This window comes from Hypanus sabinus, chromosome 9 (genome assembly GCF_030144855.1).
Source record: "Hypanus sabinus isolate sHypSab1 chromosome 9, sHypSab1.hap1, whole genome shotgun sequence".
Lineage (NCBI taxonomy): Eukaryota > Metazoa > Chordata > Chondrichthyes > Myliobatiformes > Dasyatidae > Hypanus > Hypanus sabinus.
The window spans coordinates 95,639,353-95,652,448 of record NC_082714.1 but is presented as its reverse complement, the minus strand read 5'-3'; the positions used below and the strand labels follow the sequence as shown (position 1 = coordinate 95,652,448).

Sequence of the window (13,096 nt, the reverse complement as noted above, 5' to 3'; positions counted from 1 at the left end):
GGGAATGTCTTACTTTGGACAAGCTGCGGCAGCCAGATCTCTGGCACTGAGTCAGTTCCGCACTGCAGAAGGGAGGGTGGAAGGAGAGGAGAGCGGTAGTGATAGGGGACTCGATAGTTAGAGGTACAGACAGGAGGTTCTGTGGTCGTGACAGAGACTCCCAGATGGTTTGTTGCCTCCCGGGTGCCAGGGTCAGGGATGTCTGATCACATGCACAGCATTCTGAAGTGGGAGAGTGAGAAACCAGATATCATGGTACACATCGATACCAATGATGTAGGAAGAACGAACGAGGAGGTCCTGAAGAGTGAGTATAGGGAGCTTGGCAGGGAGTTAAAAAGCCGGACCGAGGGTGGTAATCTCAAGTTTGCTACCTGTACCATGTGCCATTGAGGGTAAGAGTGGGATGCTCTGGAGGATGAACATGTGGCTGAGGAACTGGTGTAGGGGGCAGTGTTTCATATTTCAGGATCATTGGGACCTCTTCTAGGGCAGGTGGGACCTGTACAAGAGAGACGGGTTGCACCTGAACTACAGGGGGACCAATATCCTTGCAGGGAGGTTTGTTAGTGCTATTGGGGTTTAAATTAGATTTGCAGGGGGATGGGAACCGGAGTGACAGCAGATAATGGAGCAGGTGTGAAAAGAAATGTTAAAAGCTCATGCAAGGTCACAAATAGAAGGTTTGTGTGTGGTGATAATAATTTTCTGAGGTGTGTCTATTTCAATGCGAGGAGTATTTGAGGGAAAGCAGATGAGCTGAGGGTGTGGATTGACACGTGGAATTACGACATTATAGCCATTCGTGAAACTTGGCTACATGAGGGGCAGGACTGGCAGCTTAATGTTCCAGGGTTCCGATGTTTCAGACATGATAGAGGCAGAGGGATGAAGGGTGGGGGGGGGGGGGGGGGGGGGGCGGGGTAGCATTGCTCGTCAGGGAAAATGTTACAGCAGTGCTCAGGCATGGCCACATTAATGGGGTTGTATTATAGAACACCCAATAGTCAGCAAGAATTGGAGAAGCAAATCTGCAGAGAGATAGCAGACAACTGCAGGAAACATTAAGTTGTAATAGTAGGGGATTTAATTTTCCACATATTAATTGGGACTTCCAAACTGTTAAAGATCTGGACGAGTTAGTGTTTGTAAAATGCGTCCGGGAAAGTTTTCTAGATCAGTATATAGAGATACCAACTAGAGAGGATGCAATATTAGATCTCCTATTAGGAAACGAGTTAGGGAAGGTGATGGAAGTGTGTGTAGGAGGACACTTTGGTTCAAGTGATCATAACACTATTAGTTTCAACTTGATAAGGGATGAAGATAGATCTGGTTCTCAGGTTGAGGTTCTAAACTGGAAAGGTCAAATTTGAAGAAATGAGAAAGGATCTAAAAAGCGTGAATTCGGACAGGTTGTTCTCTAGCAAGGATGTGATTGGTAAGTGAGAGGCCTTCAAAGGAGAAATTGAGAGTGCAGAGTTTGTATGTTCCTGTCAGGATTAAAGGCAAAGTGAATAAGGCAATAAGGTTGTACAAGGCATTGGTGAGGCTGAATTTGGAGTATTGTGAGCAGTTTTGGTCACAATTACAGGAAGGATATTAATAAGGAAAGAGTGCAGAGAAGGCTTACAAGGATGTTGCTGGGTCTTGAGAAACTGAATTACAGAGAAAGGTTGAATAGGTTAGGAATTTATTCCCTAGAGCGTAGAAGAATGAGGGGAGATTTGATAGAGGTATATAAAATATGATGGGTATAGATACAGTGAATGCAAGCAGGCTTTTTCCACTGAGGCCAGGGGAGAAAAAAACCAGAAGGCATGCGTTAAGGGTGAAGGGGGAAAAGTTTAAAGGGAACATTGGGGGACTTCTTCACACAGAGTGGTGGGAGTGTGGAATGAGCTGCCAGATGAAGTGGTAAATACGGGCTCACTTTTAACATTTATGGAAAAACTCGGACAGGTACATGAATGAGAGGGGTATGGAGGGATATGCCCAGGTGCAGGTCGGTGGGACTAGGCAGCAAAATGGTTTGCGCAGGCCAAAAGGCCTGTTTCTGTGCTGTTATGTTCTATGGTTCTATAAAGGAAGCCTTTGGAGGCAGTGATCATATGATTGAATTCATACTACAATTTGAGAGGAAGCACAACTCACACATATCAGTATTGCAATTGAATAGAGTGAATGACAGAGGCATGAGAGAAGAGCATGCCCAGGTGGACTGGAAGAGGATACTGGCAGGGATGATGACAGCAGAGATGGCTGAAGTTTCTGGGAAGAGTTCACATTGCATAAGATAGACATGTCCCACACAGGAAGAAGTTCTCAAATGGCAGGGATTGGGAACCGTGGCTGACAAAGGAAGTTAAGGACTGCATAAAAGCCAAAGTGTGTACGAGGTAGTAAAAGCGAGCGGAAAGTTGGCTGATTGGGAAGCTTTTAAAATCCAACAAAAGGCAACTAAAAAAGCTTTAAGGGAAAAGATGAAACACAAGGGCAGACTAGCCAATAATATAAAGCAGGATACCAAACCCCTTTACAGTTATATGAAGAGTAGAAGGGAGGTGACAGTTCATAGTGGAAAATGATGCTGGTGAGGTAGTGGAAAATGGCAGATGAACTTAATGGACACTTTTCATCTGTCTTCACTGTGGAAGACACTAGCAGTGTGCTAGAGGTCCATGAGTGTCAGCAAGCAGGAGTAAGTGCCGCTGCTATTTCGAAGGAAAAGGTGGTAGGCAAACTGAAAGGTCTTAAGGTGGCTAAGTCACCTAGACCAGATGGATTGTATCCAAGTCCTGAGAAAGGTTGCTAAAGAGATATTGGATGCATTGGTCATTATCTTTCAAAAATTACTTGATTACAAACATCATTCGCTCTCAGAAGGGAGGAAGGCAATAGAAAGGAAATTATAGGCCAGTTAGCCTAACCTCAGTGGCTGGGGAAGTGTCGGAGTCCATTAAGGATGAGGTTTCATGGTACTTGGAGACCAATGATAAACTAAGTCAATGTCAACACTGTTTCTGTAAAGGGAAATCTTGCCTGACAAATCTGTTAAAGTTCTTCGAGAAACTAACAAGCAAGGTGGAAGTCATTTACTTGGATTTTCAGAAGGCGTTTGATAAGGTGCCACACACAAGGTTGCTTAACAAGATAAAATCCTATGGCGTTACAGGAAGGATGCTGGCATGGATAGCGGAATGGCTAATTCGCAGGGGGCAGCGAGTGGGGAATAAAAATGGGGCCTTATGTGGTTGGCTACCAGTGACTAATGGTGTTCCAGGGGTCAGTATTGAGATCACTACTTTTCACATTGTTTGTCAATGATTTAGATAATGGAATCGATGGCTTTGTGGCAAAGTTTGCGGATAATATGAAGATAGGTGGAGGGGTAGGTTGTGCTGGGGAAGCAATGCAATTGCAGCAGGACTTAGACAAATTGGAAGAATGGGCAAAAAAGTGACAAATGGAACACAGTGTTGGGAAATGTATGATAATACATTTTGGTGAAAGGAACAATAGTGTGAGCTATTATCTAGATGGGCTGAAGTTTCAAATAGAGGTGCAGAGGAACGAGAGTCCTGATGCAAGACTTCCAGCTGGTTAACTTACAGGTTGAGTCTGCAGTAAAGGCGGCAAATGTAATGTTGACATTTATTTCAAGGGGAATAGAATATAAAAAGGAAATAATGCTGAGGCTTTATAAGACACTAATCAGGCCAAATTTGGAGTATTGTCAACCATTCTGGGCCCCATAGATCAGAAAGGATGTATTGTCATTGGATAGAATCCAGAGGATGCTCACGAGGATGATTCCAGGAATGAAGGGGTTAACATACAAGGAGCATTCAGCACTTTTGGGCCTGTACTCACTGGAACTTAGAAGAATGTGGGGGCGGGGGGATCTCATTGAAACATACAAAATGTTGAAAGGACTAGATAGGATGAATGTGGAGAGGATGCTTCCTATGGTGGGTGTAACCAGAACTAGAGGGCATAGCCACAAAATTGGGGGGCTACATCTTAGAACAGAGAAAAGGAGGAATTTTTTTTTAAGCCAGAGAGAGTAGTGAAACTGTGGAATGCTCTGCCACAGATGGCAGAGGAGGCTAAATCCATGGGTATATTTAAGTCTGAAGCTGAACATTTTGTGATCGGTCAGGGCATCAAAAGATATGGTGAGAAGGCATGCGTATGGAGTTGAGTGAGATCTGGGATCAGCCATGATGAATAGTTAAACAGACTCAATGGGCTGAATGACCTAATTCTCATCTTATGTCTTATGGTCTTGGAGCAAATATGCATGGGATTAGTGTAGATAGGTAATGAGGGTCAGCATCTACAAGGTGGGCCAAAGGGCCTTTTTCTGTGCTGTACAGTACAGGATACTCTATTTGCTACTGAGTGCACAAAATCTCCAGATTGACTCCTGGGAAGGTAGGACTGTGGGCAGCCTGCATTAGAGTTCAGAATGAAAGGGGCTTTCACTGAACCATCTAAGCTGTCGAGGCTTGACAGGATGCATACTCACCCTGGGTTGTAGGGGACAGATTCAGGTAGGTCATTCAAGGTTGAGGAAATCTTTCTTCACACAGACCCACCAGAGAACCATGGATGCTTGATCGTCAGGTTCATTCAGACTGACAAGGGGTACGGCCCATCTCCCCACGACATGGTGCCGTTGTCACCAGACAGAAACACCACCCTCCCATCCTACTCAAACCCAATGGCAGCTCCGTTAACTTACATCCCAGGTTAGACACCTCACCCTCCGACTCTCTGTCACTCGGCAGTTGTGTCAAATCTTTGGGAGGTGGGGTTGCTCCGGAATCAGGTTCTGGGATCAGCCTTTCTTCGGTATCTGAGGGTAGAAAAGTACCACCAGCATGAGTGTCTGAGAAGACAGACCTCAGTCAAACCATCTCTGTAGAACCCTGTAATTTACAAGGGACAGGACCACCCAAGCAATCTTAGGCTGCCTTTGTGGATAGGTTACGTCTCCAACACCTAGTAAAATGAGGAACAGGATCAGAGGAAATTACTATATATTGAAAACATGCTAAATAATGGGGAATGAAGGCTGATTAATCACTAGTGCTTTAATGATTGCTTCATGTCCTACCCCAGATAGAGGCAGGCAGTTGAAGGTTACATTCCAAGAGGGAAAGTGGACTCTTACCTCAAACTCCTCATTCTGTAGGGTCTTGTAACGCTTCAAGTGAGGGGTTCTCCACCCTCCCTGCCCCCTAGCATCAGTATCACAGGACAATTGAATACTAGGGTGAACCAACCTTCCACCCTGCCCCCAAGACCACCAGCAGTTAACTTATAGCTGAGGTTAAAACACTTGCCCTTTGTCTCTGTGTCGCTTGGCAGCTGTGTCAAGTCTATGAAAGGTGTCTCTCTGGAATCAGGTTCTAGGACCAGTCTTCCTATTCCTCCACCTTTACCTGCAGGAAGAGAAGAGAAGATAGCTGGCATGAGATACAACTACCTCACTAGCTGGCACACTGACCAGTTCCCAGAGGCCCAATGGGAATGACAGGGAGGCTGTCCATCGTGTGGATTTAGGGGGATATGGGCCAAACACAGGCAAAAGGCACTGGCTCAATTAGGGGACATGGTCAGCATGGGTGTCTGGCTGAAGAGCATAGCTCGGGGGACGTCACGTGATAACATAGGATCAAGACGTGGAAATCCAGCTCTCCCGTAAAAACCAATAAAACAAAGTTTAAGTGAAGAAGGGCTAATAAATACCTTCTAGAAACTACTTATAAACAATTCAGGACTATCTTTAGACATGACTTCTAAACAAAAATAGAAGAGAATTACTACGTTGAAGACAGCACGAGTTGGCGGGGAAAGAGGCCCGGCTGTTTTGGCGGAGCCTCATACTCAAGTTGGATCTCTTCCCAGCGAAGTACATGTCACCTCCAATGGTGCAGGGCAGGAGGCTGCGGCAATACCAACAATATCTAAGAAGAAACAGCGGGAGCTGCGCATGCGAGAAGAAACGAGTATGCACAAACAGGTGCAAACAAAACTACAAGTTCCAACTGTGACTGGAAGTGAAAATGAATCGGAAGTAGAATCAGACTCTCTGGAAAACACAAATGAAGAAATAGATGAAGAACAATAACAGGAGGAAATTAAAGGTGGAAAAGTTTCTGGAGACATAAGAAAAGCCCTGATACAAATAATGCATGAATTAAAAGTAATAACAGATAGTAGAAATGTGAAGATTATGCTTGATAAGGTGGTGGAAAAACAAAAGAAAATGGACAAGAAAGTTAAAAAGTTGGAAGAAAAAATGGGAGACAACACTGAAAGAATGGACAAGATGGAAGATAATATCCTTGCCTGGACATCAGAAAGAAAACGGTTGTTGGAAAAAGTAGATGTGCTCGAAAATTTCAGCAGATGAAACAATATTAAGATTGTTGATCTTAAAGAAGGTATAGAGGGAGAAGATTCAATAAAATTCTTCCAAAAATGGATTCCTGAAATCTCGGAAATGGAAGAGGGAAGTCAGTTAATTGAAATCGAAAGGGCTCATAGAGCTTTAAGGCCAAAGCCCCAACAAGATCAAAATCCACGATCAATCTTGATAAAATGTTTAAGATATCAAGATAAAGAAAAGATCTTGAAGGCAGCTGCTCAAGGTGCCAGAAAGAGAAATGGGCCATTGATGATACAAGGGAAAAGAGTTCTTTTTTATCCTGATATAAGTTACGAACTTCTAAAGAGGCGGAAGGAATTTAATTCAGTGAAAAAAATCTTATGGGAAAAGGGTTATAAATTTATATTGAGCTACCCAGCAACACTGATAATTTTTTTGGATGACGAAGAAAGAAGATTTTTTAACTGGTCATCAGAAACCGGAGGAGTTTGTACAAGAACTTCCTAATATTCGCAAGGTGCGGTAAAGAATTATGGAAATGAAATGGATTAAAGATGAAGACTGAGATAGGGATTGGATTTGATGGACATTTATGAATAGAAGAATATACAAATATACTTTAAGTATATGATAAAAGGGGAACAAGACAAAAAATAATTGAGGAATATTAATTGGGAGTAGAGATATTAATTTTTTCTTCTTCACTTATATACATCTTTTTTTGTTACAGGGGAGCTGGAGGAGCTTCTGTTCGATTGCTGCAGGATTCACGTGTGTAACCATGGCGACTGCCATGACCCGTAAAACGGAGGAGGGTAATGTGTTTCTATTCATTCACAACATTAGTGGGTGGGTATTTTGTTATTTTTTCTTTACTATCCATCTTTCTTCTATTTTTCTTCTTTTGCCTGGATGATTGGGGGGGAGAGACACATAGCAACATGGAGAATTTTAAAGAGATTACCAAGGTGTTATGAATGACTAATTCACTCAATTTTTTGAGTTTTAAAGTTAATGGGCTTAATGGACCTGTGAAAAGAAAAAGTTTTAACATGTATTAAGAAAATGAAAGGAGATACAGCTTTTTTGCAGGAAACACATTTAACAGAGACAGAACATCAGAAATTAAAGAGATTGGGTTGGAAGTGTTATTGCAGTTTCATTTAATTCAAAGTCGAGGGGAGTTGCAATTTTGCTTAATAAAACATTACCAATTAAAATACAAAATGTACTAATTGATTATGCAGGGTGATATGTGATCATACATTGTCAAATCTTTTCAGAATTATGCACTCTTATGAACATTTATGCACCAAATGAAAATGATGCAAAATTCATACAAGAATTTGGCCAATGCACATGATAAAATATTAATAGGTGGAGATTTTAACTTTTGTTTAGACCCAGTTCTAAATAGGTCAACTAAGGCTGTTACAAAATCAAAAGTAATAAAGCTAACTTTATCATTGATGAAAGACTTAAATTTGATTGATATATGGAGAAGAATTAATCCAAGAGAAAGATTATTCATTTTATTCAAATAGACATAACTTATTCAAGGATTGATTTTTTTCCTATTATCAATGAATATTCAGGATAGAGTAAAAAGTATGGAATATAAAGTGAGAATAGTTTCAGATCAATCCCCCTTGATAATAACAATGATAATGATGGATAAGGAGGAATTGATTTACAGATGGAGATTTAATTCAATTTTAATAAAACGTCAAGATTTTTGTGATTTTATGAAAAAACAGATCCAATTTTTTTGGATACAAACTCATATTCAGTTGATGATAAATTTATATTATGGGAAGCGATGAAAGCATATTTGAGGGGTCAGATAATAAGTTATACTTCTAAAATTAAGGAATATCTGGTAGAAATAGATCAATTAGAAAAAGAGATTACAAAATTAGAAAAAGAATCCCAAAGATATATGACTGAAGAAAAACAAAGGCAACTTGTCAATAAGAAGCTACAATATAATACACTCCAGACATATCGAACAGAAAAAGTAATTATGAGAACTAAACAGAGATATTACGAATTAGGTGAAAGATTACACAAGATTCTTGCTTGGCAGTTGAAAACAGCAGGCTTCCAAAACAATAAATGCAATTAGAACCAGTGCAAATAAAATTACTTATAAACCTTTAGAAATTAATGAAACTTTTTTAAAATTTTACTCCGAATTATATCAATCAGAATCACAAAATGAGATTGCTGAGATAGAAAAAATTTTATCACAAATAACTCTTCCAAAATTGAATTCGGAAGAACAGAAAGGATTAGATATGCCCTTTACATTAAAAGAGGTTGAAGAAGCTTTAGGATCACTCCAGAGTAATAAATCTCCAGGAGAAGATGGTTCTCCACCTGAATTTTATAAAAAAATTTAAAGATTTATTAATCCCTCCCTTTATGGAGTTAATATATCAAGCTGAAAGAACACAAACTTCCACAATCTTTTTCGACAGCGATCCTAATAGTACTGCCAAAAAAAAGAGATCCTTTAAAACATCATATAGGCCTATCTCTTTGTTGAATACGGATTATAAAATAATTGCAAAAATTTTATCTAACAGATAATCTAAATATTTTTAGAATTAATTAGAACCGATCGAGATATTGTGGGCTTCAGAGTTAACCAGGAGGAATAAGATTAATTTAATTTATTTGCTGATGATGTTCTGATTTATTTAACAAACCCATTGCATTCGTTGCATAAATTATCTTTTAGATTGAAGAATATGGGAAAATATCAGGGTATAAAGTAAACTGGGATAAAAGTGAAATTTTACCCCTTACTAAAGGAGATTATAGTCAACGTCGATTAGTAACTCAATTTAGATGGCCGACAAATGGTATAAAATATTTAGGTATAAGAGTAGATAATGATATAAAGAATTTATATAAATTAAATTGTTTGCCATTATTGAAAAAATACAAGAAGATCTTGATAAATGGATGATGTTACCAATAACATTAGTAGGTAGAGTTAATGCTGTAAAAATGAATATATTTCCTAGATTACAATATTTATTCCAAACATTACCAATTCAACTGCCCCAGAAGTTTTTTCAAGAGTTGAATAAATGTGTGAGGAAGTTTCTTTGGAAAGGTAAGATGTCAAGAATTTCGTTGATGAACTGACATGTAAATTTGACCTAGGAGGGTTACAACTCCCCAATTTTAATTATTATAAAGCAAATCAACTTAGATTTATTGCATTTTTTTGATGAAAAACCAGCTATCTACATTAGATTTAAGATAGGAGAAAAAACTATCTATATCAGATAAGATAGGAGAATGTTACGAATGTGCCGCAACTCTGAGGGGCCGAAGGGTACAAAGTCGCCCCCTCCTTTTTGAGAATCGCAAGATCGCTATTAATTCGGGTCTGGGACCCAGGAAATGAGAGAGAATCCACAAGGTTTGGAATGTGTCCTGGCCTCAGCGAAACAAAACCATTGATAACGGCTATTGTCTCTTGGAGATGGAGTTGTGTATTGAGTACTGTACTATTCATTGAAGCCCCTCAGGGGACGACCAGACTGGGCTGGTGGAGGGATTGCATCATCCCAACCTGATTGACATCTGAGACCCCATGAGTAAAGATAAAAGAGGGTCTGGGGAGCAACCCCTTTAGACGCACCAGGAGAAACGCTAGAAATCCTGTGACAGCGTTTAATAGCGACAGCCGGTGGGGGGCTCGTGTGCGCCTGGGATTGGCGGGCTCGCCACGGAAGAACGGCTTAGCTAAAGGAGAGGCCACAAGTGAACGGCCACACCAACGAGACTCTGACAGATCGAAATCATAAAAGGAAAGCCAGCAAGTTTCTCAAAGTCTCTCACTCTCTCTCCAACCATTGCAAACCCAGTGGTCCCCAAAGGCTGCAGCCTGCATGAACTGAGTGACTTTTATATTTCCATCGGACAATACATTATCCCCTAGACAACGATAGAGCTATCTCTTATTGATTATTATTATACCCGCACTTTTAGATTTAGTATTGATGACGTATATTATCTGTATGTTTGCATTGATATTATTTGTGTCTTTTTACTAATAAATACTGTTAAAAATAGTACCATCAGACTTCAATGGACCTCTCTATCTTTGCTGGTAAGTGACCCAGTTACGGGGTTCATAACAAGAAAATATACCAGAAGATTTTATATGTAAATGGGAATCCAAATGGATACAGGAATAGAAAGAATCCCTTTTATTCAAACATTTGATCGATTTATGGAATAAAGTAAATGTGGATGAGATAAAGAAATCCTTATAAGCAAAGAGAACCCTAATTCAAAATAGACTTATCCCTTTTACAATGGATAATCAACTTTTATATAACTGGTTTCAAAAAGGGATCAGATTTATAGGTGACTGTTTTGAGGGAGGTATATTGATGTCGTTTGATCAATTAAAGAATAAATATAAAATATCAAATAACACTTTTCTGTTATTTTCAATTAAAGGCCTATTTAAGAGATAAACTGGGTCAAACAATGTTAACGCCAAAACCTAATGAAATAGAAACTTTAATTCAAAAAGGAAAAATTAAAAAATTTACGTCTTGTATGTTTAATTTGATTCAAAAACAGACAATTAAACCAGGAATTCATAAGTCAAGACAAAAATGGGAAACTGATTTGAATATTAAAATTGATGAAAAAAATTGTTCAAGACTATCACTTGATAGTATGACAAATACAATAAATGTCCCACTTAGATTAGTACAATACAATTTTTACATCAATTATATATTACACCACAAAAAATAAATAGATTAAACCCAAATTTATCTGACCAATGTTTCCGATGTAATCAAGAAATCGGTACTTTTTTTTAATACTCTACTTGGTCTTGTTTTAAAATTCAAACTTTTTGGATAAATCCAAGACTTTTACTGGAACAAATTATTGGAATACAATTTCCACATAGCCCAATATTATTTTTATTAGGCGATATTGAAGGGATAATACCGAAACCTAAATTGAATAAATATCAGAAAAAATTTATAAAAATTGCATTGGCAGTAGCCAAAAAAGCCATTGCAGTTACTTGGAAATCAGATTCATCTTAACTATGGACCGTTGGAATAATGAAATATATAGCTGCATTCCACCTGAAAAAATTACTTATAATTTATTAAATGAATATGATATATTTTTGAAAATTTGGCACCCCTATCTACAAAAGATAGGATTAAGTATATAGGTCCTTTGAAGATAAAATTATTAGTTATTTGGGGAAAAAAATAAAGATATATACTAAAGTTATTTTGAACTCCATGGAGCATGTGGGGATCCTCTGATTTTTTTTCTTCTTTTTTTTTCTTTTTTTTTAGACAAGGATGGGGGGGAAGGGTTAAGGGGAGGGGGGGCTAATATTAATTTTCATTACTATTATTCTATTCATTTTATGTAATTCTCCTAAAAACTTAATAAAAATATTTAAAAAGAGCATAGCTCAATATCTAAAGTGCCTTCCACATAATCCCATAAACTTTACAGACAACGAGGTTCAGAACTGAACATTTGAAATATCACCATCAGTGCAGAAAACATCCCATTCACATCAGATGTTAGAAATGGGATGAAGTTTGGTGAAGGGGACCATAAACAGCTCCCTTGCTCCAGAGCATCACACACCAATAGGCACTGGTCACACTAGACTCCGGCACCGAAAGCAGTTTTGAGCCCTTCATCCAAGAAAGGATGTGCTGGCATTCAAGTCCACGGAACTCTCATGAGAATGAAAGGGTTAATGTATGAGGAGCACTTGATGGCTCTAGGCCTGTACTTGCTAGGGAAAATTATTCAAAACTATTGAATATTAAAAAGGTTAGTGGATGTGAAGATGATATTTCCTATAGTGGGGGAATCTAAGACCAGAAGGCACAACCTCATAACAGAAGGACATTCATTTGGAACTGGGATGAGGGCTTTCTTTAGCCAGAGAGTGCTGAATTTGTGGAATTCATTGCCACACAGCTGTGAAGGCCAACTCATTGAGTACATCTAATACAGAGGTTGATAGGTTATTTTTTAGTAGATGCGTCAAAGGGTACAGGGAGAAGGAAATAGAACAGGGTTGAGAAGGATAATAAATCAAGCATGATGGAATGGCAAAGCAGACTTGATGGACTGAATGGCCCATTTCTCCTTTTACGTCTTATGATCTTAGTCTGAAATTCTGGATGATCTCAACACGGTCAAGCAGCATCAATGGACAAGAATAAATGGATGGAGGTATCAAGAACCAGGGATCGGAGTACAAAGCCATCCAATTGTTCCTGACCAGCAGACAGCCCTGTTTTCTTTAAAAATTAGCTTTACTCGTCACATATGCATCAACAAATACAATCCAAGGAGTGGTGGAGGCAGCCCACTAGCGTTGTCATGTTCCTGACACCAAAATAGCAAGCCGGAACTTACGAACCATAATTTGTAAGTCTTTGAACTTATGGGAGCAAAACCGAGCTCTTAGAGGAAACCCACGTGGTTACAGTGAGAATTGTCAAACTCCTTACAGACAGACAGCTACTAACCTGCCTTTGCTGGTGCTGTACAGAGTTACAGCAGCAGGAATTGACTCACCTTTGCTGGAGCTGTACAGTTATGCTAACAGCTACATTACCGCGCCACCATACAGGAAATGAACAAACAGCTTTGTGCACACAAGTA

At 39.3% G+C, this 13,096-nt stretch overlaps 1 protein-coding gene across 1 annotated transcript in view; it reads right to left on the bottom strand.

Moving 5' to 3' along the window:
- Positions 1-13,096, bottom strand: part of ercc6l (excision repair cross-complementation group 6-like) — a 33,136-nt gene that overhangs the window by 5,039 nt on the left and 15,001 nt on the right. Inside the window, exons 4-5 of the mRNA XM_059980296.1 lie at positions 5,352-5,450; positions 4,748-4,861 (exon numbers count right to left, since the gene is read on the bottom strand). Coding sequence (XP_059836279.1) covers positions 4,748-4,861; positions 5,352-5,450 — 213 coding nt within the window. The remainder of the gene's footprint in view (positions 1-4,747; positions 4,862-5,351; positions 5,451-13,096) is intronic.